Raw genomic sequence first — 21,467 nt, forward strand, 5'->3', positions numbered from 1 at the left:
TTCACACACACATTCACACACTGGTGATAGCAAGCTACATTGTAGCCACAGCTGCCCTGGGGCGCACTGACAGAGGCGAGGCTGCCGGACACAGGCGCCACCGGGCCCTCTGACCACCACCAGTAGGCAAACACGGGGTTAGTATCTTGCCCAAGGATATTTGGCATGCAGCCAGGATGCAGCCTGGGATCGAACCACCGACCTTCTGATTAGGGGCTGACCTGGGGCCTGTTCTTCGTACCTCGCTAAGTAAGTTAGCTGGATTAGATTGTTGACGATTTTGCGTGATCAAATGCATACTCAAAATGTGCCGTCGATTTCCCCAAATATCAAGCGTGGTCCGGTGCACGCTTCGTGGTCCCATATATCCCACAATTCATAGCGCGGCGGTGGGTGTGGAGAATTTTGCCAGAAGGGAGCAGCCGAAGAGGTTTTTTTTTCTCCAAACTTTATTGAAATTATAAAGCGAACAGTCAGTCATTCCAGTTCAGTTTGTACAGTAGACATACAAGGCAAATAAGAGTAACAATATACAGTACAATGAAATAAAAAGATAAATAAAGGATAAATAAATAAAGGGAAAAAAGAAAAAAAGGGTGACAGACTTCATAACAACTTTGTACTTTATACTTTGTACTTTATTTATATGTATATGTATATATATATATATATATATATATATATATATATCATAATAATCTGACAATACTATAATATTGGCCATATTATATTTACATTACCACAGTGAGATGATTTTAGTCTCATGAACAACATTAACTAATTGTTATTTACTAACTAATCTTAAATGACTGTTCAGCACAGAAATGAAGCCCAACAATCATGTTTTACAGTCCCGTGGTCTCAGCCTCAGATACTCAACTAATCAAAGTGATGTCATGACAAAAATGAATGACCAACAAAACATTTTTCTCCTTCATTTCTGTCAAACAATGCTGTATGTAAGGTGTCTCGCGGTTAGTATCATGGTTGCTAGGCAACCTGAACAGCGCGACGAAGCGTATGCCGTCCCATTTCACAAGCCTCTCACTTCCGCACTTCTTGTACTTATAGTACGCACCGTACGTAGTACGCGTAGTGTGCGTACTTCAAGCGTGCAGACCCTGAATTGGGACACAGCTCCAGTCTCCGTTGGCCGACAGGTTCATATCGTCTCTCGATTGCTTGTGCCTGGGCCGGCAGGGTGAAAGTTGAGGGGTCGTTCAAATCTGAAAACAGGAGACACGTGCGGATTCCAAAGCAGTAAGTTGAAAGACCTAAATTTGTCAGATGTGGGTCGATGGTAATAATCAAGTAAATCAGACGTTCTGAGCTGATTTGTATGCGTGCAGGCGGCTAGCAGCACCGGGATTAGTCCATGTTAGTATCAATATATGCTGCGTAGCTAGCCGTTAGCATTAAGCATGTCAGTGTGTGTTTCTGTGATGGGACTTCTACTGGTTTATCATTCTTATAAATGATATTTTTTTTACTTTATAAGTTAAAGTAACTCCGACAGATGGGCAAATAAACTCGGAACAACAAGTACTCTCTAATATAAAACGACAGAATGCATAAAAACGATCAGTTCTAGATTATGAATTGATGACTTTTGTTTAAAACGGTAAAGAAAAATTTATCACTGCTGTAAAGACTTCTCGGGCTGCTTATAAATAGTGCAAAGCGATACACTCTCAGGCCACTTCACTAGGAGCACCTTGCTAATATCGGATTTGATCCCCTTTTCATTGAGAGCTTCCTTAAATCTTCGTGGATTCATCTTGAAAACATTCCTCAGAGATTTTGATCCATGTTGACATAATAGTATTACACAACAGCTGCATATGTGTCAGGTGCATTTCCTCACCACTGTGTGAATCTCGTCTTCCACCACATCCCAAAGGGGACCATATTGAATTGAGAGCTGATCACAGCAGTTCACAGCAGAAAATTGAGACTCGTCAGACCAGCCAGCTTATTTCCAGTCTTTTTTTGTGCTCATAATTAGTTTAATAGATATAAATAATCAGTTGTTTGATCAATAAAGTGAAAAAAAAAACCCGCCTTGAATGTAGTCACATCCGGTTGTAATCCAGATGTTAGACAGATGGGGAGCAGTCTAGTGAGTACAGAGAGTTTGCAATGATGGGGATAACTGATGTCTGATAATTTAGATGAAGCCTAACACAACTGTTTTGCTGTTTGTTCATAGGTAAAACTCACAGTGTCATTACATATATATGTGTATATATACATTACAACATATGTCACAAATACTAAGACACGCATTGGTGCTAAAATAAAGTCAAGCAGCCACTTCTATAGAACACTATATCCCCTCACTCTTGACACTATTTCCTGTTATTTAAGTAGGAGTAGGTGAAGTTCAGGGTATTGACAAATACATATAAAAAGCTTTGAAGTTAAAATGATGTGGTTAACTGTTTCAGACAGCTTGTTTAAACACTGTGCCAAACTTAATTTGCTTGTCACTAAACTACTTCATGTGTATAGTAATTCTTTTCATTTTATCGCAGCTATTTGGAGGATGCTAATAAACTAAAAAAATGGATGGAATAGTTTTTTCCCTTTTATATAAAAAACAGGATCTGAATATTACTTTATAACTGACAGACAGTTACATACTTCTATAGCATCTATTTATAAAAATAAAATGAAGTAAAACTTCCAATTATTGTTGCATAAAATAAGAGTCAGGAAAAGCCTTACTTATCTCTTTCTGTTTCCTTGTCTGTCTTATATAATCCCAGCTAGCTGGTTTCACCATCACTAATGATTATCAGGAATATCCAGGTTTCCTCTTTCTTCTCCTCTGTGTAACCGCTCACTCCTTGTCTTCTTCCTGTCTTTCCAGACCTTTTGCATCAGCAGCTGCAGCGATGGCTGCCATCTACTCGGGTATCCACCTGAAACTAAAGAGCCCACAGACTCCATGGGATAACAAGCTGAAGCTGGCACGTTTTGCCTGGATCTCCTCACAGTGCCTGCTGCCCAACAAAGAACAGGTAAAAGTGGAAGCTTGTGAATGTTTGTAGCGCGGTAATTTCTTTTTTGGCGTGTATTAAGCAGCAGCTAACCTAAATCTGTCTGTAGGTGCTGTTGGACTGGTGCACCCATGCCCTCTCACTCTACTACAGTAAAAAGGTGGAGTTTTCCCAGGATTTCTTGGAAGGCCTGTGGTGCTACCTTGATGATGTGCTTCACAGCCGGAAGCTCCAGTCTTTCCTCAAGCAGGGAAAGACCATCACTCTCAAGCTCAACATGGCACAGGTACTTCAGCAGTTAAATCAGAAATCATGTCTGTGATATAACAGCACATGTGATCTCCTCTGACTCTGTCTTGTGTCATTAGAAGATAGTAAGAGCATGTCCTGCACAGTTCTGGGTTAATACTACAGTTGTAGCATGAATTGATAAAGACGCAATTATACTAAAAGGTCCCAGAATTACTAACTTGACAAGTGGAAGTTTTACTCACAGCTTTTTCTCTTTGCTTCCAGCTGCTTGACCAGCTGCAGAAGTGCACACACGTTGGCTCCAAGTCGTCGGGGTGTGTGTCCTATATACTGAGCGTGTGTCAGTGCATTTTCTCTTCTCCTGCACTCTCATCTGTTTTTACATCTAAGTATGAACTTATGGTTGATCTGCTGGCCAAGCTCTGCTCGCTGGCCTGTCGTGAGCTGCAGGAGCAGTTGCCCATGGAATACCTAAAGAAGGAGCCTGTCACAAGTCACGATGAATCGATGGCCGAGTGTCTTCAGACTGAACCTGCAACAAATATGGAGACTTCCCAGATGGACATGCTGAATGGCAGTTCAGTAGATCAGCCACAGTCGGACGTTGACAAATCCTCTTCCAAGCCGAAGGAAAACCTCCATTCAGCTAACCTATTTGAGGTGTTGCTTCAGGTGCTGTCATCGTATTTGTCAGTGCAGCGACAACAAGCCAATCCTAGCAGAGTCTCTAGTATGGTGACAAACCACCTACTCCAACCCTTCGTCCTGCTCCGGCACCTGCTGACCTCGGGAGAATTTGCAGCGCGTCTCGCTCACCTGCGTCTCCGTCAACAGCTTTGTAGAGACATCCGCATGAAGATGGACTCCATCCTTCAGTTGGCACTCTTCCCCTCTGAGCACCTGAACTTGTACAAGGAGGAGCTCCTTCCACCTAAAGAGGATTCTGGGAAACGTGGTTCAAGAGGGACAAAGGGGCCTTTCAAGCCTGTCAACGCTGTACTTTCCAAACTGAGCGACCGGGGTTACTGTGAGCCATCACTACATTACCCTGTGAAGTCCAGTGCTTTGTGTCTGTTGTTTAAGTTTTTTCTGGAAAAGTACGGGAAAGCGAGGGTAGAAGATGAGGAGGAGCAGAGGATGCTGTGTTTCTACTTTCTAAGCAGATTAGTTCCAACTTTAGATCTTCATCTTGGTGAGCAGAAGTCACCTCCAGCTTCCATGAGCTCCCCAGAGAACTGGAACCTGGCTCTGCTGGCTGTGGAGTCCCTGCTAAGCCAGGCGCTGTCGACCGGTATTTATAATGTGGCCGCAGACAGGATACGACACAAAGACGTCCAGCTCAACTTTTACAGAGCCGTGGGACAACTGCTCTTCAACGAGGCCCAGCCGAGGTAAAGAACAACTTCTCTGTAAAACATTTTTATTCCAATAAAATTACAGAATAATTTTCTTTTCTTATGATAGAAAAATTTCCCGTCTTGACTTTCAGCATTCCATCGTGGTACCGCTGTTTGAAAGTGCTTTTGAGTCTCAATCATCTGATTCTCGAGCCAGATCTGGACCAGCTTTTATCTTCAGCCTGGATTAATGCCGAATGCATGGAAGCACGAGTGCAACGCGCCAGACAGGTCTTCATTTAACTTTTATATTTTACAAATTAAAAAAAAAAAGGACAATAAATCAGTGTTTTTAATTACAAACTCAGTTCTTAAAAGTTGAGATGCTGTGATCTGCAAATCTCATAACCCCATATTTTATTTACAATAGAACACAGAAAACATATTAACTGTTTAAACTGAGAAAAAGTACCTTTGTATATCCTCATATTGGATTTTAGCTGCTCAACAGTCCCAGGTTTTCTTTGTCATATTTTTCATTTCATTATGTGCAAATGTTTTCCCTTAATGAAAGGTGTGGAGTGCAGGCAGGCAGGCCAGCTCAGCACCTGGACCCTCTTCTCCTATGAAGCCATGCTGCTGTAATAAAGTTGTAGCATTGCTAAACTGCATATTGCAGATTAACCTGCTGAAATATGGAAGGAAGACAAGGAAGTCTTTCCCTGAAACAGATGTCACCTAGATAGGTCATGCTTCTCTAAAACCTGTATATACATTTCAGCCCTTATGCTGCCTTTCAAGATGTGCAAGCTGCCAATACTATAGGCATTAATGCACACTCATATTCTCAGAGATGGAGGCTTTCGAACTGAGCGGTGATAACAAGCCAGATGGTCCCTTCTCCTCTTTAGTATAGAGGACGCAGTGTTCGTGTTTTCTAGAAAGAATTTCAAATTTGGATTTGTTTGACCACAAAATAGTTTTCTGGATTTCTGGAAGTGTTCCTTATTTCCATGACAGAATGATGGCTAACTGACGGTCCAAAGTTCAGTCATCCAGTGTTGATTTGTTAGCCTTTGTTAGATTTCTCCAAAATCCCTGAATTTTTGAAATTATGTATTATAGATTATGAGATTAAAACTCTTTGCTTTTTTAATGTTTTAATAAGCTGATGTTTGTCATGACATGTGAAAATGTCTAAATGTAAGCATTTGATATGTTTTTGTGTTTTTTCTGTGAGTTTATAAAATCTGCAGATCATTGTGTTCTGTTTTAGTATACATTTTATACAGCACCACCAACTTTTTAAGAATTGAGTTTATTCATTTTAATTTATGAATATTCAGATGGGGATGTTTTAATGAAACTTTACTTGCCAACAGCTCATGGTGTGCAGCCTCCTCCAGACCTACACTAAGCTCCGTCAGCTGCCTCGTCTGTTCTCTGAGCTCATGTCAGTGATCTGCCAGCCTGCTCTGGATGACCTTCGACCTCCTCTTCTGCCTGAAAGCATCTCCACCTCTCTCAGGACCTGCCTTCTGGACACACCTCCATCCCAAGTTTTAGAGATCTGTTCATCGGTGATGGAGGCCATTAGGAAATACATACTGCCTGACCTGGTGAAGGAGAAAACAGAGGGAGAGCGAATGGAGACTGATGGAGAACATGAGGACCAAGAGAGAAAAGACGCTTCTCTCAAACTCCTCCCCCTCAGTCAGCTGCTTCATGCTGTTTTATTCAATCTGAAGACTCTAGACAATGCCTCTCCTGTTCCCTTGGTGAGGCAGAGTCAGGACCTAATGAAGGGGTTTCAGAGCTTGATAAAGGAGTTACTACGTGTGGTTTCAACAGAGAAGAAGAATAGAAATACAAGTTCAGTTCAGAAGGCCTCAAAGAAAGGCAGAAAAAGTCTGAACCTCAAAGAGAAACCTTCAGAGTCTAAAACTGGAGCACTGTGGGAGCAGAAGACCCTGGAGGCAGCTCTCCTGCTCAGATACACCTGGGTGGAGGTGGATACACTCTTCCACATGCACTGCTACAAATATGCATCTCCTGATGAAGCTCCTTCTAGTTCTCCAATCTCTGACATAGAGAGTCTTTTATCAGGTGACATCTTACCTGCTTGTCACCGTCCGTCCCCCTCCTACAGCCCAATGAGCTGCATGCTGCTCAAGCTCCTCACTTTACAGCAGATGAAGAAGATTTTGCTGGACGACGTGTTATTAGGCGAATCCAGCACCGCAGCGCTTCTAAAAAGGTCAGCACAGTTTATTTTAGCTACATCTGAGCTGGAGGTGAGTCTGGATGGAGAGCAGGCGTGGGACAGGCAGATCAGCAGCGTGACCACCAGCTCCTACTTTGCAGCGCACTGGTATCTTGTTACGACCAACTTACCTTTGATCCTTTGCCACCTGAGCAGCGAAGACGTGCGCTGCATAGCTTACATACTTATCAGCTCATTTCTGAACAGACGGACAGACGGATCAGAAGACTTGCCGCCCGACTCTCTGACCGTCTCCCTCATATCTTCGCAGCTTCTTCAAAGCCCAATGCTTGCTGAGTTGCCTTCACTGTTCTCCGCCACAGTTTGGTCGCTCACACAAAGGATTATCTGTGTGCTCGGGGCAGCACATACACCCGAGGTTTGTTCCACACTTCTGACATTTCAGGAAAGAGAGGCAGTCTCTTCACAGAGAGATGCCAGTCAGCCTCTGCCCACGCTGGTGAAGAAAGAGACTATAGTTGAGGATATTTTGACATCCTCTAAAACTGGAGAGATTTTTGTACTGCTGACTGAAACAGAAAGCAGGGAGCTGGTAGGCTTACTTCAAATCTTAACAATCCTACATCCAGATGGATTGAGCTCCGAGGATCTCTCCTGTGTGTTCCTCCTGCTTTTCTTTATGCTCACCTCCACCTCCTGTAAGCCAGAGAGGATGACAGAATCTGGAGGTGATGCTCTGTTCCTAGGAAAGCTGCTCGGGGTTCTCACTCATCTCCTAGAGAGTAAGAATTTCCAAAGTGTTCTGAAGCTCATGCACGGTAGTACTTTGCTGCAGGCCGCTTTGTCGTCTCTCCTGTGGCATAGAAGTAGTGCGAGAGCTCAAGCCACATGCAGCACTGATTGGTTGGATTTTATCAAAGCGGTGCAGGTCTTCATACAGACCTTAGTCAGTTTGATAATTATCAGAAACAGTAGTGTTCGACTCAACCTGGACCAGTTTGCTTCCCATCTTACTAGCGAGGAAGTGACAAGCATACAAAATGCTGAATCCAGTTCAGGGGCTTCCTTGTCATCAGTTCATCTTTTGCTGGCATCTGTGACTTCTTTCTCCCAAGTGATGATCTCCAATTTGGGAAGAAGCAAGGCACTGGATCAGATTTTAACCCAAATACTTGCAAAAATAACTGCTTCGCTGGTACCAGCTGTCGAGTTTGTCCTAAAGCCCCAAACTCTCAGTGAGGGGGTGAACCAGCCCGCCAGCATCCTCGGTCAAGCTTTTCTAGTAGATGTCGTAACAGTCATGCTGCAGTCTGAGCTGTCCTCACTCTCAGTGGAGGATGAGAACAAGCACAGTGGCACCAGGCTCACTCATATGAGCCTTTATCAGGGCTTCTGCCAGCAGATCCTTAAAGAAATAAGCTCTGCCCCCAGGCCCATGGACTTCCTGGTTTCCTCTCTCCGCTTCCTGTCCTCCTTTTACCAAGCTGTGCAGATGGTGGAGGGAAAAGACACGGAGGAGGAAGGAGGGATGAAGAAGGGAAGAAATGAGCTGGATGACCTTTACATTCAGATACTGCAGACTGTGCACAGGCTACTGACAGGTATATGCAACCATATTAAAAACAAACATCTCATTCACCTGTGCAATCAGTCAGTGTTGTCCTTTCAGTAATTACCTCTGCACATCGCACACATTGACACAGGAATACAACTAAGGGAGTATTTCATGCCATCTGTTAAAGAAAATGAGCTTTTCTCTGTCGCACGTACGACAGTCAGATTCAACCCAGCTAGTTAAATTTCAAGTTGTTTGAATTTGAATTCTGTTGCAGAGGATTCTTGGGCTCCACTAGAGCAGCTTTACATGATGCTTAGTTCGACAACTTATCCTGGGGCCTTGGTGCAACTTTCTTCTGATTGGCTGCTCCTTGCAAACACAATTAAGAATATTTAATTAAGAATATCTGTTCTGGTTGACATCACACAGATCAAAAAGTAATAAAATAATAAAAGAGAAAGCCTGATAAACCCCTTTTTATGAAACCAGTCTCCCTGTTGCCTTTGTCAGTTTTAGTGACAACATTTCTGTTTGGATCAGTATATTTTATGTGTACTTTATTGTTCCCTGTGGGGGAATTCCTCTCTGCATTTAACCCATTCACTCAGTGAAGCAACCATTGCTTGCATCCATCGTGTTATTGAATGGACTGATTTATTATTAATGCAGCACATTAATGATTCTGTTTTCTTGCTAAAATCTCTTTCGATCTCTTTGATTTCAGCTCCCTGGCTGCCTTCAACTGACCTCAGTGAGCTGGAGCCGGCTGTGCAGGAGCTGTTGCGCCACTTGGTGGCGAAAAGTACCACAAGTCGATTTAATCTACTGCTGATGACGATCAGGGAAGGACTGGACATTAGCAAGCTGAGGGCAGGAAACTGCAGGGTGAGGCTGAGACTGAATTTTCCTATTTCAGATTTCATGATCTTAAAACCTGTAGAATCTGCACAATTTAGATTTTTCTGTGTTGTTAATACAATGTTTTAGATGAGAGGCTTTCTCTTTATCTACCTGACAAATGGGAGGTTGTGATTTTGGTTTTTTTTTTTCCCCACAGTGAATAAGAATGTTTAATACTCTGTGTTAACTGTTTTTTCAAACTCTTCTATCTGTTTGCTGCTCTCCAGGAGGCACTATCTGCAGTAATCACCATTAAGCTGCTGTCCTGTTGTCAGCTGCCTGAAACCTGCTCCAGAGCTCTGTGGCTCATTGCACCACAGATTATATCTGCTGTGGTGGTGAGAAAACCAAACACTCACACTCGAACACATACAGAGTTTAATGCAGTGAGAATACACACACACAAAAGCACCACTTTACTCATGCACATATATACAGTACTTAAAAGGGGCCCCTTAAATGTACAATAAAGACAGTAAGAGAGACTGTAGGCAACCTCTGGTAGGCTTGTTAACTGTTGCCTGCAGCTGCCTTTTTCTCTGCATTGCCTGTGTCAGTCGACTGGACTGCCTCTGGCGGCGCTCGGTGTTAGCTACCGTCAGCTTTGTTTCCCAAGTGGTTTCCTCTTGAGACGTGCAAGTCAAATGCTTCCTGGGTCTCTTATTGGCCCCACCTGCACCTGCAGAGAGGCTGAGGTGGAAGCTGTAAACCATCAGGAATATCAGTTGATTACATCATGGTGTTTATGCTCCAAAACATGTGCTTCTTCTGATCCTTCTGTCTAATCTCAATCATATTTAAAGTTTAATCGCATCCCCTGTATGTATGCACATTTTTCAGTTCAATAGCATGCTGGTTTGAACTGTGTTTAAAATTATTATGATTTTTTTCCCCTAATTTTAACGACCTACTTTGGGTTACTGCGGTAATTTTTAAAATTGGTATTAAAATCTCTGCCAGACCACCAAAATGTCCCAGATCACCATGAAGAGAGTGAGGACAGTGTTTTAGAAACAAAATGCATTTCACGCTCGTAGTTTCCCTGCCTGCCTGTCGGGAGGAGCTGCTGTCCAAGCTAAAAGAATATAAAACCTTTTGTGTTATTGCGGGAATGCTGTGTGTCATTGATCAGTTGTTTGTTTCACAAAAAAAGACGGTTAAATCAGTTTGCACACCTGGTGTGTGGAATCACTGGAATGATGACAAACGGGGTTATGGGTGTGGGGCACGCCTCGAAATGAAGCCAGCTTTGTTTTGAGGCCAGAGTCAGAAACTGTGACTGGAAAATGAACTGGCTTCAAACTACAAGTTAAATGACTGCTTACATGTTTAGGATTTATGGTTTTTTTTATTATTATTTAGGTAAAAGCCATTAAACAAGAATAATCAGTTTAACATTCACATTATAGTGAAGACAAGCAGATACTGGGCCATGATGATGAGACGCGACAGTCCGATCTCCGGCTCATCATCTGTGATGGTTTTAGCGACCATGCGCTGGAAGTACATGGGACCTTTTTTATTCTTTTATTCAATAAAAATGCCTGTAATTTTTTAATGCTTGACAGCCACCAGCGCCCAAAGACAGCCACAGTCTTTTGTTCATCTTCTTTGTAATTTTCACTTATGCTCTTTTGGCCTTTTCATCAAGACCCCCACCCACTCACACGGAGTGCTCTGATAGACACACATCCCCTCACTCACGCTTTTGTTATCTGTCAAGTCTGTATTTTTATACATGTGAGAGAGAGCCTGTTCAAAAGCATAAAATATTCTAATTAAATTCTTCTTTTAAGTGAAGAGGCAGAATTTTATTGAAATCTTTTTTTCTTCAGCTCTTTAATGGTGGTTACTTGTCACGATTTCTCTTTGGAAATACACAAAACTACTTTAATTTACATGCCGATTGTTATATTTTTGTTTGCATTTATTTAGTACAGTATTACAATGCTTAACAAATGTATTAGACCACCAGTTAAAAACATAGGAAACACAAGTATTTTAGAAATCTTAAAATTATATTATTTATTCTTTATTTATTCTTTATTTATTATGTGTGTGGTAGGTAGAAAGCTTTTAATGTCATACAATAAAGTGCTGTGTAACTGTGTGTGAATGTAGGCTTGTAATATGGAAAAGTGCAAAATAACGACTACTCCAGGGTTTGGAAAACATTTCTCCTTCTTAAACCAATTCCCAGAGCCCACCAGTGAGGCGTGCCTGCATGCATGCACTGAGTCGTTTCTGCAGTTATGTAATCACCGTTAGTCACCTATAACCACGTGATCAAAATCTCACTGCATGAATAGTTCATGAGGTCATCCATCTCTCCAGCCTCATCTCCAGCTCTACCTGTCTACTCGGTGGACTGTGTTTTTTGCATGAGCTGACACCATGAATCAGTCAACAAATGCAAACTGCAAATATGTAATGTCCTTGCTAGAAGGCGTGGGCGGGGGTTGCTGTGGCCGTGGCCTTTGCTCTCTTAAAAATCATCCTCAGTACTCCTAATGGTTTTTCACCTTAAGGGCTTTCCTGGGTGTTTGAGATATTTGTAAATAGCTGTTATTTTTGCAGGGTTTAGTTCAAACTTTCAGTCCTTAGAAAACATTGACACTTGGAATTTCATTTCTGGGAGTTACTCTGAGCCAAGTACTTTGTGAATGTGGACTCTGTTGCTTTGCATGCTGGCTCATTGTCACTGACTTGATTTAATGGGACCTTAAAATACGATGAACAGGTCCATTGTTAATATTGTTAGGCACACCTGTGCTGCTGTGGGAAGTCATGTCTGCTGTGAAACAGCCTTTTGTTGTCAGTTTTGTTAAATATGTATTTTTGGTATTCATTACATCCAGAAAGCTTTAAAAAAAAAAAAAAAAAAAAAAGATGAGTTGTGAAGGAAATACTTTAATGTTTGGAAGGCTTGGATTTTTGTAGCTTCTTGCTCTCATTGTTTGTACGTGTTCATCTATCGAACCTTTACTGTGTCTTTGTCTTTCTGTGTTACAGTTCTTAGTGAGATTATCCAGTCAGGACGTCTCGCTGACCCTTCCCTTTACCATTCCCACGATAATGTCGATGACATCACTGCTTCGACAGGGGGAGGGGCAAATCACCAGCCCTCATCATGTGACTTTGATTCTTGGAGCGCTCCAGTCAGTCCCCCTTGACCACATGACCCCAACAGTCTATCATTCAGCTTTCTTGGCTGTTCACGAGGCGCTGTTCGCCATCATCCAGTGTCATCCTCAGGTATGAAGGGACAGGTAAAAGAAGTGGTGCAGGGGTGTGAAACATGCAGTGTGTAAGAGGGTCCAGTCTGGCATAGGGGATTGCTTTTTAATAAGTGAGAACTTATTCAGTTAAATTATATAAAATGTGTTTCACTGCTGCTTAGCTCTAAAATAGTTGACCATGTCAAGGTGTTGTGCGTGTAAATAGACACTGAACATTGTAATGCACATGACAGTGGCTTTGGAAATGTGGAAAAAGTATGTTCTTTAAACTGCACTTGCCTACAGTTCCTGTACAGGCGTGCCAAGAGCTTTGTTCACATTGTGCAAAGCTCTAGTTGCAGCCAAGCAGCAGAGGGTTTCCACTTTGCCACCCTTGGGATCATATCGCTGCTGTATGCAGATGACATGGTTCTTCTGGGCTCATCAGGTGATAACCTTCAGTGTGCATTAAGGCAGTTTGCAGCAGAGTGTGAAGTGACTGGGACCAGAATAAGCACCAATCTGAGACCATAGTTGTCAGCTGGAAAAGGGTGGAGTGCTCACTCTGGGTCAGGGGAGGGGAGAATGGAGCAGGAGATGGATGGATGGATTGGTACCAGTGATACTGACGCTGTGCTGATCTGTTAGGGACTGGAGAGCCCAGGATCTCACGATGGGCTTTGGAACATCTTGGTGTCCTGGGCAGAGACATGCGAACAGTAATGAAAGTTTCTCTGGAATGTCTTAAAGGGAATTTTCAAATTGCAAACAAACTTTCTCTTTGAATTGCAGATGAGCTGATTAGATTTCAGTGTCCAAAGTTCAGGATCAGTTTAACCTGTTACAAGATGTTTTTAGCCTTGACTCAAGAGTTTATGTGCTCCTGGTGTTTTATGCAAAAAGATGAGCAGTTAATTAATTTACTGCAGAAACACAGATCGTTTTTCAGCCATAACTCAGCAGCAGGTAAGGTTTATGTAAACTGCAGCTGGACTCCAAACACTGAATGACCTCCTTGATGTGAGGCCACTCTTCGCTGCTGATCTACTTTAGTACCGACAACAAGATCAAAGTGTCACACCGCTCTGATATCAAATAAGACTTTATTTCAACGTTTAGGTGAAAAAAAAAACAGTTATTCATTCTATAAAGGATTCCACTGGGAACATTACTCATGATCCACAACAAATAAATAAATCTCCCAAACAATAAATTCTCAGCACCAGAAGTTTTTCCAGTACACTTCTACAAAGACTTATGGCCTAAGGTAGCACCTACTTTTTTTTTTTTAGAATGGTCACTCAAATTCAGAACCATCAGGCTCTGTCTCCAAACATGAACTCTGCCATCATTGTCTACTTCATAAAACAGGCAAAGATCCTGTGTAACCATCCAGCTACCGCCCAGTTTCACTCGTAAATCTAGACCTTAAAATACTTTGCAAACTCCTTGTCACCACATTCATAATGCATTCTGACCAAACAGGTTTTTATTTGGCTTTGCTGCCTGTAATGCGCAGCCAGGCTGCTGGGTGCGGCTGCTCGCTTACATTATTATTACAAAAAGCTGAATGAGCAGTTTAATTCTCATAGATAATTTTCTAATAAATTTCTACAAGATGCTTTTGTACAGCTAAAGAACATTAAAAAGGTACTTTTTAAAAGCTGTTCCTGCACTCTGCCCCCGACTTATGAAATCAGACCTACACACTTGTATAATGAAGGTCTCTGTAGGTCAAGGCTGCTGGTTTGAATCCTTGATTTGAAGAAAATGTGGTATGTGGTGCCGCTGAGCTCACAGGATGCCTCGAAGGAATTCCGCTTTCAACAAAAGGATATTGCAGCTCACCAGCTGCATGGAAAACATCACGATGTCTACTTTTTCTGCCTTGTACTGGGAGTGTTCACTTTGCACCCAAAAGGTCGTAAAAATGAACTTTTTTTTTTTTTTATCCTGAAGAAATGGAGCCATCTACATCCCGGCCCACACGCTTTATTCTGCTCCGGCTTTGTTAATGCGATAATTTTTTCAGTTTTTCTGAATCTAAAATGTTGACAGTTTGTTGTTCAGTAACAGCGACAAAGCCGGGCTGAAATGGGGCAGCTGTGTTAAATAAAGCCAGCCATGAACGAGCTAAGTGATATCAGATGTTTGCAAGGACAAAAGACGACTAAGAGAAGGGGGAAGAGGGGAGGAAAAAGGAGGCAGTGAAGGAAAGCAGAGTGAGAAAGAGACAGGAGTAAAAGATAAGCGATAAAGAGATTAAAGGATAAAACCGGAGATGGAGAACGTGATACATGAGGGAAGTTTCAAGACAAAATAGAAAAGAGGGTTATGTCAGAGAGGTGTGAGGGAGGAGGCTCAGCAGGGAGAGGTCGGGGAGCTGGCAGGCCGGGTAGGTTGGCATGGAGCAGGTTTAAGTCGATGGAAACCGTTGCTGAGCTCCAACCAGAGCTGGTGACATCATCCCTTCCTCATTTATATTCTTCCCGTCTCTCCTTCCCTGCCTCAGTCTCCCCGAAGGGAGCAAGGTACAGACAAAAATGCATGCGTAGCTCTCGCGGGAATCCAACTTTTACCTCAGTCATTTTGCAAGCTGTAAGTTTATGGCTGCTCCGTTACAACTCTGTGAAAGCGATGTAACAGATGGATCTGTCAGGACTGCTTAGTCCATTTTTTTTTTAAACCGTCTTGGATTCAGTTCTCTGCTCTGTGTTTGTCAGATCCTAAAAACATGTAACATTTGTCCTCCTTTGAGTGTTTTACCACACATATGACAGTATTTCATGAGTTTAGGTCGGGTTGAGCACAATTCATGTTAATGCTGTATTAGTGGTGTGAATGGAATGTAACATAATCCAAAGTCAGTTGCAAATCCTCAAGAATAAATCTAATGACTCTTCTGGGAATTTAAGAGTCTACAGTTTTCTGCCAGGATCTATTGCTTTTCAGCAATTGCAGTATAACAGTGTATGACCTATTAAGATATATGTTACTGACTGTTTACTTTTTGTGTGTGTTTCCAGGCGATGTTAAACGCAGCTCCCTCCTTCTTAAATGTCTTCTACCGTCTAGTGGCTTCTATTGTGCAGGAAGGTCGGCAAAGAGGAGACGGTGACGCAGGTAACATTAACATCGTTCACTAATGTGGCCAAACCAGCTCAGTCAGGCTGTTAGGACTGCACAGTGTAAAGTTGTAGGTGAAAGACATAACAGGAAACGTTATCATGTCTTCAAGGCCCAGAAAAACAGTCTGCTTTACTCTGATGAAGGGGCTGTACTAGCGTTCACTGTTCACTACAGATGTGGCTTGTGTTTTGTTACCGTCCTCCCAACAAAAAATAACACTGCAGATTACTGAAGAATAATAAATTGCGTTGTGTAATCTGGAGCTGACACAAACTTTGTGCTATGCCCACACATGTTTCAACACTTCTGGCAGTAGCCTCCCAGAAGTAGAGAAGGTTACAGGCTCATTTTCTCATTTTAAATCCACTGTAAATTTAAGACCTCTGTTTGCAGTAACCTCCTACTTAGTCACCATAGGAACTATTCTCTGTACCAATAAGAGTGCTGCATGAGCACTCTGGGGTTTAGCTTTAAATTTTCAGCTGTCTTAATGCTGCAATCACACCATGATGATATTGTCCTCAGGCTCTTGTATCTGTAGAAATAAACATGTATGATTGATTAATGCTTCACTGTGTAATTAAAGAAATGGAAAAAAGGCTGAAGCACAGACTGTATATAAGAACTGGACATTTCTAGGGATGTACCTATCCAGCTTCTTTCAGTGTGATACAACAATATACTAATCAGAGATTTTAAGGGGACACCTGATCAGTTAGGTAACATAAACTATTGTGAATCCATTTCCCTGCATTGGTGGCAGACAACTCCCCAAAAAAGGCTTTAGTGTGCGCACAGGTTGATGATCAAGTGTTTCCCTTAATGATTTTAGCTGTGTGAAGGAAGCTGAACAGAATAACAGAATAGAAAAGCACATAGATTGGCTTGTTGTCACCTTGTTTTCAAGTTTAAGGTGCGGGTACGCCACCGGATTGGCCGCTTTGTGTGGTGCGCAACATCATCGCACTGTCACTTCTATTTACACCGCTGTTAGCTCACAGGAAGTCGCTGCAACATCCTCTGTATAATTTGTCACTCTCTGGGCTTCTGCACTGTTACGCTCGTGTCTTCAACCATAATATGGCAAGTTGCAAAAATTGAGAGGCGCACGATCGGCCACCAAAACGACAGGCCACGTTAGCAAAATTTGACGACATTTTCGGCGTGCTCTCAAATGTCTCTTTGGTTTTTTTGTTCATTAAACATTTTCATTATGAGATTATTGAGTTTTGTAAGTGCAACGTGGTGCTCATTTTGCAAATTATGGCCCCAGTTAGAGTCAAAATGGAGGATAAAGTGCTGTATCATCAAATCTGCTTTCAAGACACTAAGAAGGCAATGCTCTTAAAAGATCACCTAGAAGCTAAAACAGCTCAATTTGCTTGTGACACGAGCCATTACTAATGTCCATCTTTTATATACAGATCATGGATTTGCAGCTTTGTATCTCCAGCTGTCATTGAAAACATCCGGCCGGTCAATGCAGTGTTACGCTCCAGTTTATCTATTGATCATTAGTTTGGTTTGGGTAACATAAAATAAGAATCTTGTAAAGTAAAGAATATCTTTACATTCCACATATGAACATCTGAATAACATGAACACCTTTCTCTGTTTTCTGAAGGTCCAGACAGTGATGTGTATTTCCAGTGCTCCAGGCTCGTAGAGAGGATGTACTCTCACATTGCTGCAGCCGCTCAGAGCTTCACCGCGCTCTCAGCCTTCATGGTGGCTCAGTACGTCACAGAGCTGCAGAAGGTACACACACACACACACACACACACACACACACACACACACACACACACACAGTATGAATGTTCTCTGTGTCTTGATTTACTAATATTTGTACTGGAAACATATTCTTTCTGATGGTTTTTACAATTTGGTGACAGAGCAATGAAATGCCAGACACACACACACACACACACACACACACACACACACACACACACACACACACACACACACACACACACACACACTCATAGTATTACAGAAAGCCAAGACAGTTCCCCATCTGTCATCCCCTGTGATTTTCTACAGCTGTGAGTGACACACACACAGACATTGATGTATGGAAGAGGCAGCAGGATCTCAGATGATCCTTTGATCCAGCCCAGTTTGTCTGGTAGCCGTTGAGCTGAGCGATGGAGGCGCTGACGCTCAGAAGCGGTGATTTCCATTGGCCAAACTGTAGATGTTCACAAATCTCAGTGAACAGGTCCAGGATTACTGTAACTCTGAGTGCTGGAGTGAAGCTCCCTCAGTACAGTGAGTCACGTCTGGCTCCTGAGAGCGGCTGCTCTCAGCTGCCAGACTGTATTTAACATGACGCCAGCCCGACTCAGCAGTTTCCAGTCGAGTCGCATACTGGGAAAAAGAAAATGAGCAAACCGGCGGGCAGACAGACAGACAGAAATAGCGTGGAAGTCATATTTGGGATTCTTTGTACTCCGTAAATCATCTAATAATCCTAAAATTGGACTTATGGGAATAGTTTAAAGACTCTGTGCTCTTTGTAATTTAGCTGCCTCTGTGTCAGAGCTTCTCCTCGTGGCTCTTTGAAGCAAACCTCCTGTGGAGCAGCAAAGCAACATTTTATCAACAGTTTATTAAATTAAATCACCAAACATGGAGTTTGTATGAGTGGGAAAGCTATGATTTCATATCACCCTGTAAATATGCTTTTTAATACTGTAACGTTAAGGCATTTTAATACGGGAATCTATGGGGATTGACTCGCTTTTGCAGAAAGCCTCAAGTGACACCTGGAGGAACTGCAGTTTTGTTTCCCCTCGGTTAGGACCAGTGAAGATCGAGACAGTATTTGCACAAATGTGCAATCCACTGTGAGACTACTCGTCGGTGTGCAAAGTGCTGAATTGTAGATTTGAGCAAAGCTCCAAACCTCACGTGATGAGCAAAGGGGCGATTCGAACTTATCAGTCACAGGGTAGACTGATCTAGGTTTAAACAGATATTTGCATGCGTATGAATGCGTAAAATCTGGTCACAAGGAGCATGATTTTGGTGATTTTCTGCTTTGTGGTTTCTGTTTGTTTGCCCTTCTTCTATGTAGAGTTATATGATGAGCAGGATTTGGTTGCCAGTAAACAGTCCTGTGCTGAGGCCAAAAGAGGCCGTTTGTTTGGCAAAATGCAATCTCAAAACCATCGGTTGTTTTGTGCAGTTGTCGCTCTGCATGTAGTCGTTAACACTTTTGTCTTATGCATGAAGGATCCCCGGTTTGAGCACACACGCACACCTAGCCATCAGCTGGACTCTGTCAGGAAGTAAAATAAAACATATAAACGAGAAGCCGAAAATACCAAAAAAAATTTAGTATTTTGAAACAAGGACCAGAAAACAGAACAGGAAATCTTATCCTATCATCACCTGAAAAATAAACACATGTTGGGGGTTTTCTGTTACGCTTGTTGGACCATAAAAAATTGAATATAATTGTATTATTTTCGAGCAAAAACAAGTAGTGCTTTATAAGTAAACACTGAATGTAAATATAAAAAGCGGAAATAGACGAGTGCTTTACATAGCTTTGGTTATCATGTTCATTTTCTGCCTCTTCTGTCTCAGTTTCGTATTTTTCTGCACACAAAGCAGTTACTATGTGCTGCTGACTGCTTTGTTTGCAGAAATCCCCATGGTGGGTTGTTTCCTTCATGTGTGAAGCCTATCATTATGTGACTCAGGTTTTATCTAATCGTTAAACAGGTACAGTCAGCAGCACAGAGCAGCCATCACCTCCTCGCTCATTGTCAGAGGTCTGTAGACTGCGGTCACCGCTGATAGCATCAGGTCATGGTGTGTTACACCTGTGCGTCTGTGGCAGTGTAGTGTAACAGAGATGAATAACCAGACGATATTGAATATCCACTTGGCTCGTTGTGCAGGGTCCACTGAGCACAATCATTGTTGTTTGACTATTTTACGTGTTATTAGAGTAAGACAGCTCCACCCGTCGTTGGCTGAACACGTTGCTCTGCTTCTGTCACTCAGGTGCAGATGAAACGTGTAAGACCTTCCTATTTTCAGAAAACTAAAAAATCCTCTGCAGCAGTGTGACGCCACGTATACTTGATCCCCCAGGCAAAACCCTGTACTGAATTTCATGTGTAAACTACAGCGTGGGATTAAAAATACAACTTTTTACATTTTTAGCGCATTTTGGAGCAACAGTGACGCAAACTGCTGATTATTACTATAAAATCTGCTGTCATGAGGTGTCAAACTGCAAATTAATGTAGATCATGTTGTTTTTTTTAAGTTGTGATGTTTATCGATCCTATTTGAGAAACTCTTTTTGGGATGCACCTGGAAGTTTGAATCTAGGTTTGTGGACCGTTGCTATGGACTGCTCTGTATTTAGATATTTTCTGGGTTTCTGGGGAATTAATTGATCTTCATTGTTGAATTTTTGTAGTCCTACTCTGAGCATTTGCAGTAATATAGTTTTTGTCAGTATAAATGATTATATCTGTCCTTTGATGTCTCTCTAATTGAAACTTATGGCTGAACTAACGACTTAAATGTGTATTTAACTGTTTCGGCGCATAATTTCCGGTTTGAAATGTTGACATCGGGTTGATGGATATTGCAGCATACGGTATCATATTCCTATGCAAATTTGACCTTGTTAAGTGCAAAACAGAGAGGAAGAGATGTGTGTACACAGGATCATCATTTCGCTGGAACACAGATGTGATTTATGAAATGAGCAAATGATGTCTGACCTCAGATTCATATAAATTCTTCTTGTATCTCTTATTGTCTCTGCTGTCTCGTCCTCTTTCATAAATGACCTCTCCAGGTTACTCTGCGACCAGACGTGAAGCTGCATCTTACTGAGGGCATCTATCTGATACTGGACCTGTGCAAGGAGCAGGATATCAAGTTTCTGAGGGCAGGACTGCCGATGGGAGTCAGGGAGGTCTTCAACGAGCTGTACGGCAGCTACACCCACTATCACAAAGCACAGAGGCAAGGAGAGGAAAAGTACACTGTTTAACTGCCCAAATCGCCTTTGGTTTCAGTTTAGGTTTCAGTTTAATTACACAAAAGTAGATTTTCTGCTTATGTTTGATTATTTTTAAGTAGAAAATCAGTTTTGTATACCATATGATGTCACTGTTGATGTTCTTGCTCCTCGGAGTTTATTGTAAAATTAAGACGGTGGATTTTGTACCTAAGACAATAAATATATGATTTCTGCAATTTTGTTAAATGTTGTGAGAAGTCCTGTCTTCAAAACCAAGACAAAATACACTCACTGTCCACTTTATTAGATACACCTCCACTAATCTAATCAAGCGATCACATGACAGCAGTTCAATACATTTAGGCATGTAGACATGGTCAAGATGAGCTGCTGAAGCTCAAGCCCAACATCAGAATGGGGAAGAAAACTGATTTAAGTGATTTTGAATGTGGCACGGTTGTTGGTCTGAGTATTTCAGAAGCTGCTGATCTACTGGGATCTTCCCACACTGCTTTCTCCAGAGAAACGGAGAAAGAGAAAATGTCCGGTTAGCAGCAGATCTATCGATGAAAATGCTTTGTTGATGTCAGGAGTGACAGAAAAATGGCTAGAATGCTTGAATTAATAACCACTTAATACAATCCAGAAGAACATCTCTGAACCACACTCCAGCAACGCTTGTCAATCCTTAAAGCCTGGATGGGCTACAGCAGCAGCAGAACACACTGGGCGCCACTCCTGCCATCTAAAAAGAAGGAAACTAAGCCTACAGTTCACTCACGCTCACAAAACCTGGACTTAAATTGACCTTCGTGACCTTTAATTCACTCGATGAAGTTAAATTGGAT

General features: G+C 42.1%; 1 protein-coding gene across 1 annotated transcript; it reads left to right on the forward strand.

Moving 5' to 3' along the window:
• Positions 1 to 1,106: 1,106 nt before the first annotated feature.
• urb2 (URB2 ribosome biogenesis homolog) lies at positions 1,107 to 20,865 on the forward strand. The gene is made up of 12 exons (XM_026170857.1): positions 1,107 to 1,260; positions 2,873 to 3,023; positions 3,112 to 3,288; positions 3,519 to 4,645; positions 4,744 to 4,882; positions 5,974 to 8,416; positions 9,098 to 9,258; positions 9,501 to 9,611; positions 12,286 to 12,528; positions 15,518 to 15,614; positions 17,245 to 17,378; positions 20,452 to 20,865. The coding sequence occupies exons 2-12, from the start codon at positions 2,898 to 2,900 to the stop codon at positions 20,647 to 20,649; spliced, it is 4,956 nt and encodes a 1,651-aa protein (XP_026026642.1). The 5' UTR covers positions 1,107 to 1,260; positions 2,873 to 2,897; the 3' UTR covers positions 20,650 to 20,865.
• Positions 20,866 to 21,467: the final 602 nt, after the last annotated feature.

Source organism: Astatotilapia calliptera, chromosome 1 (genome assembly GCF_900246225.1).
Source record: "Astatotilapia calliptera chromosome 1, fAstCal1.2, whole genome shotgun sequence".
NCBI classification, from domain to species: domain Eukaryota; kingdom Metazoa; phylum Chordata; class Actinopteri; order Cichliformes; family Cichlidae; genus Astatotilapia; species Astatotilapia calliptera.

Excerpts from the sequence above, each read along its gene's own strand:
- urb2 (XM_026170857.1), top strand. The coding sequence starts at position 2,898 with ATGGCTGCCATCTACTCGGGTATCCACCTGAAACTAAAGAGCCCACAG. Across the intron at positions 4,646-4,743 it reads TTCAACGAGGCCCAGCCGAG|CATTCCATCGTGGTACCGCT; the intron begins GTAAAGAACAAC and ends CTTGACTTTCAG. Across the intron at positions 4,883-5,973 it reads GAGTGCAACGCGCCAGACAG|CTCATGGTGTGCAGCCTCCT; the intron begins GTCTTCATTTAA and ends ACTTGCCAACAG.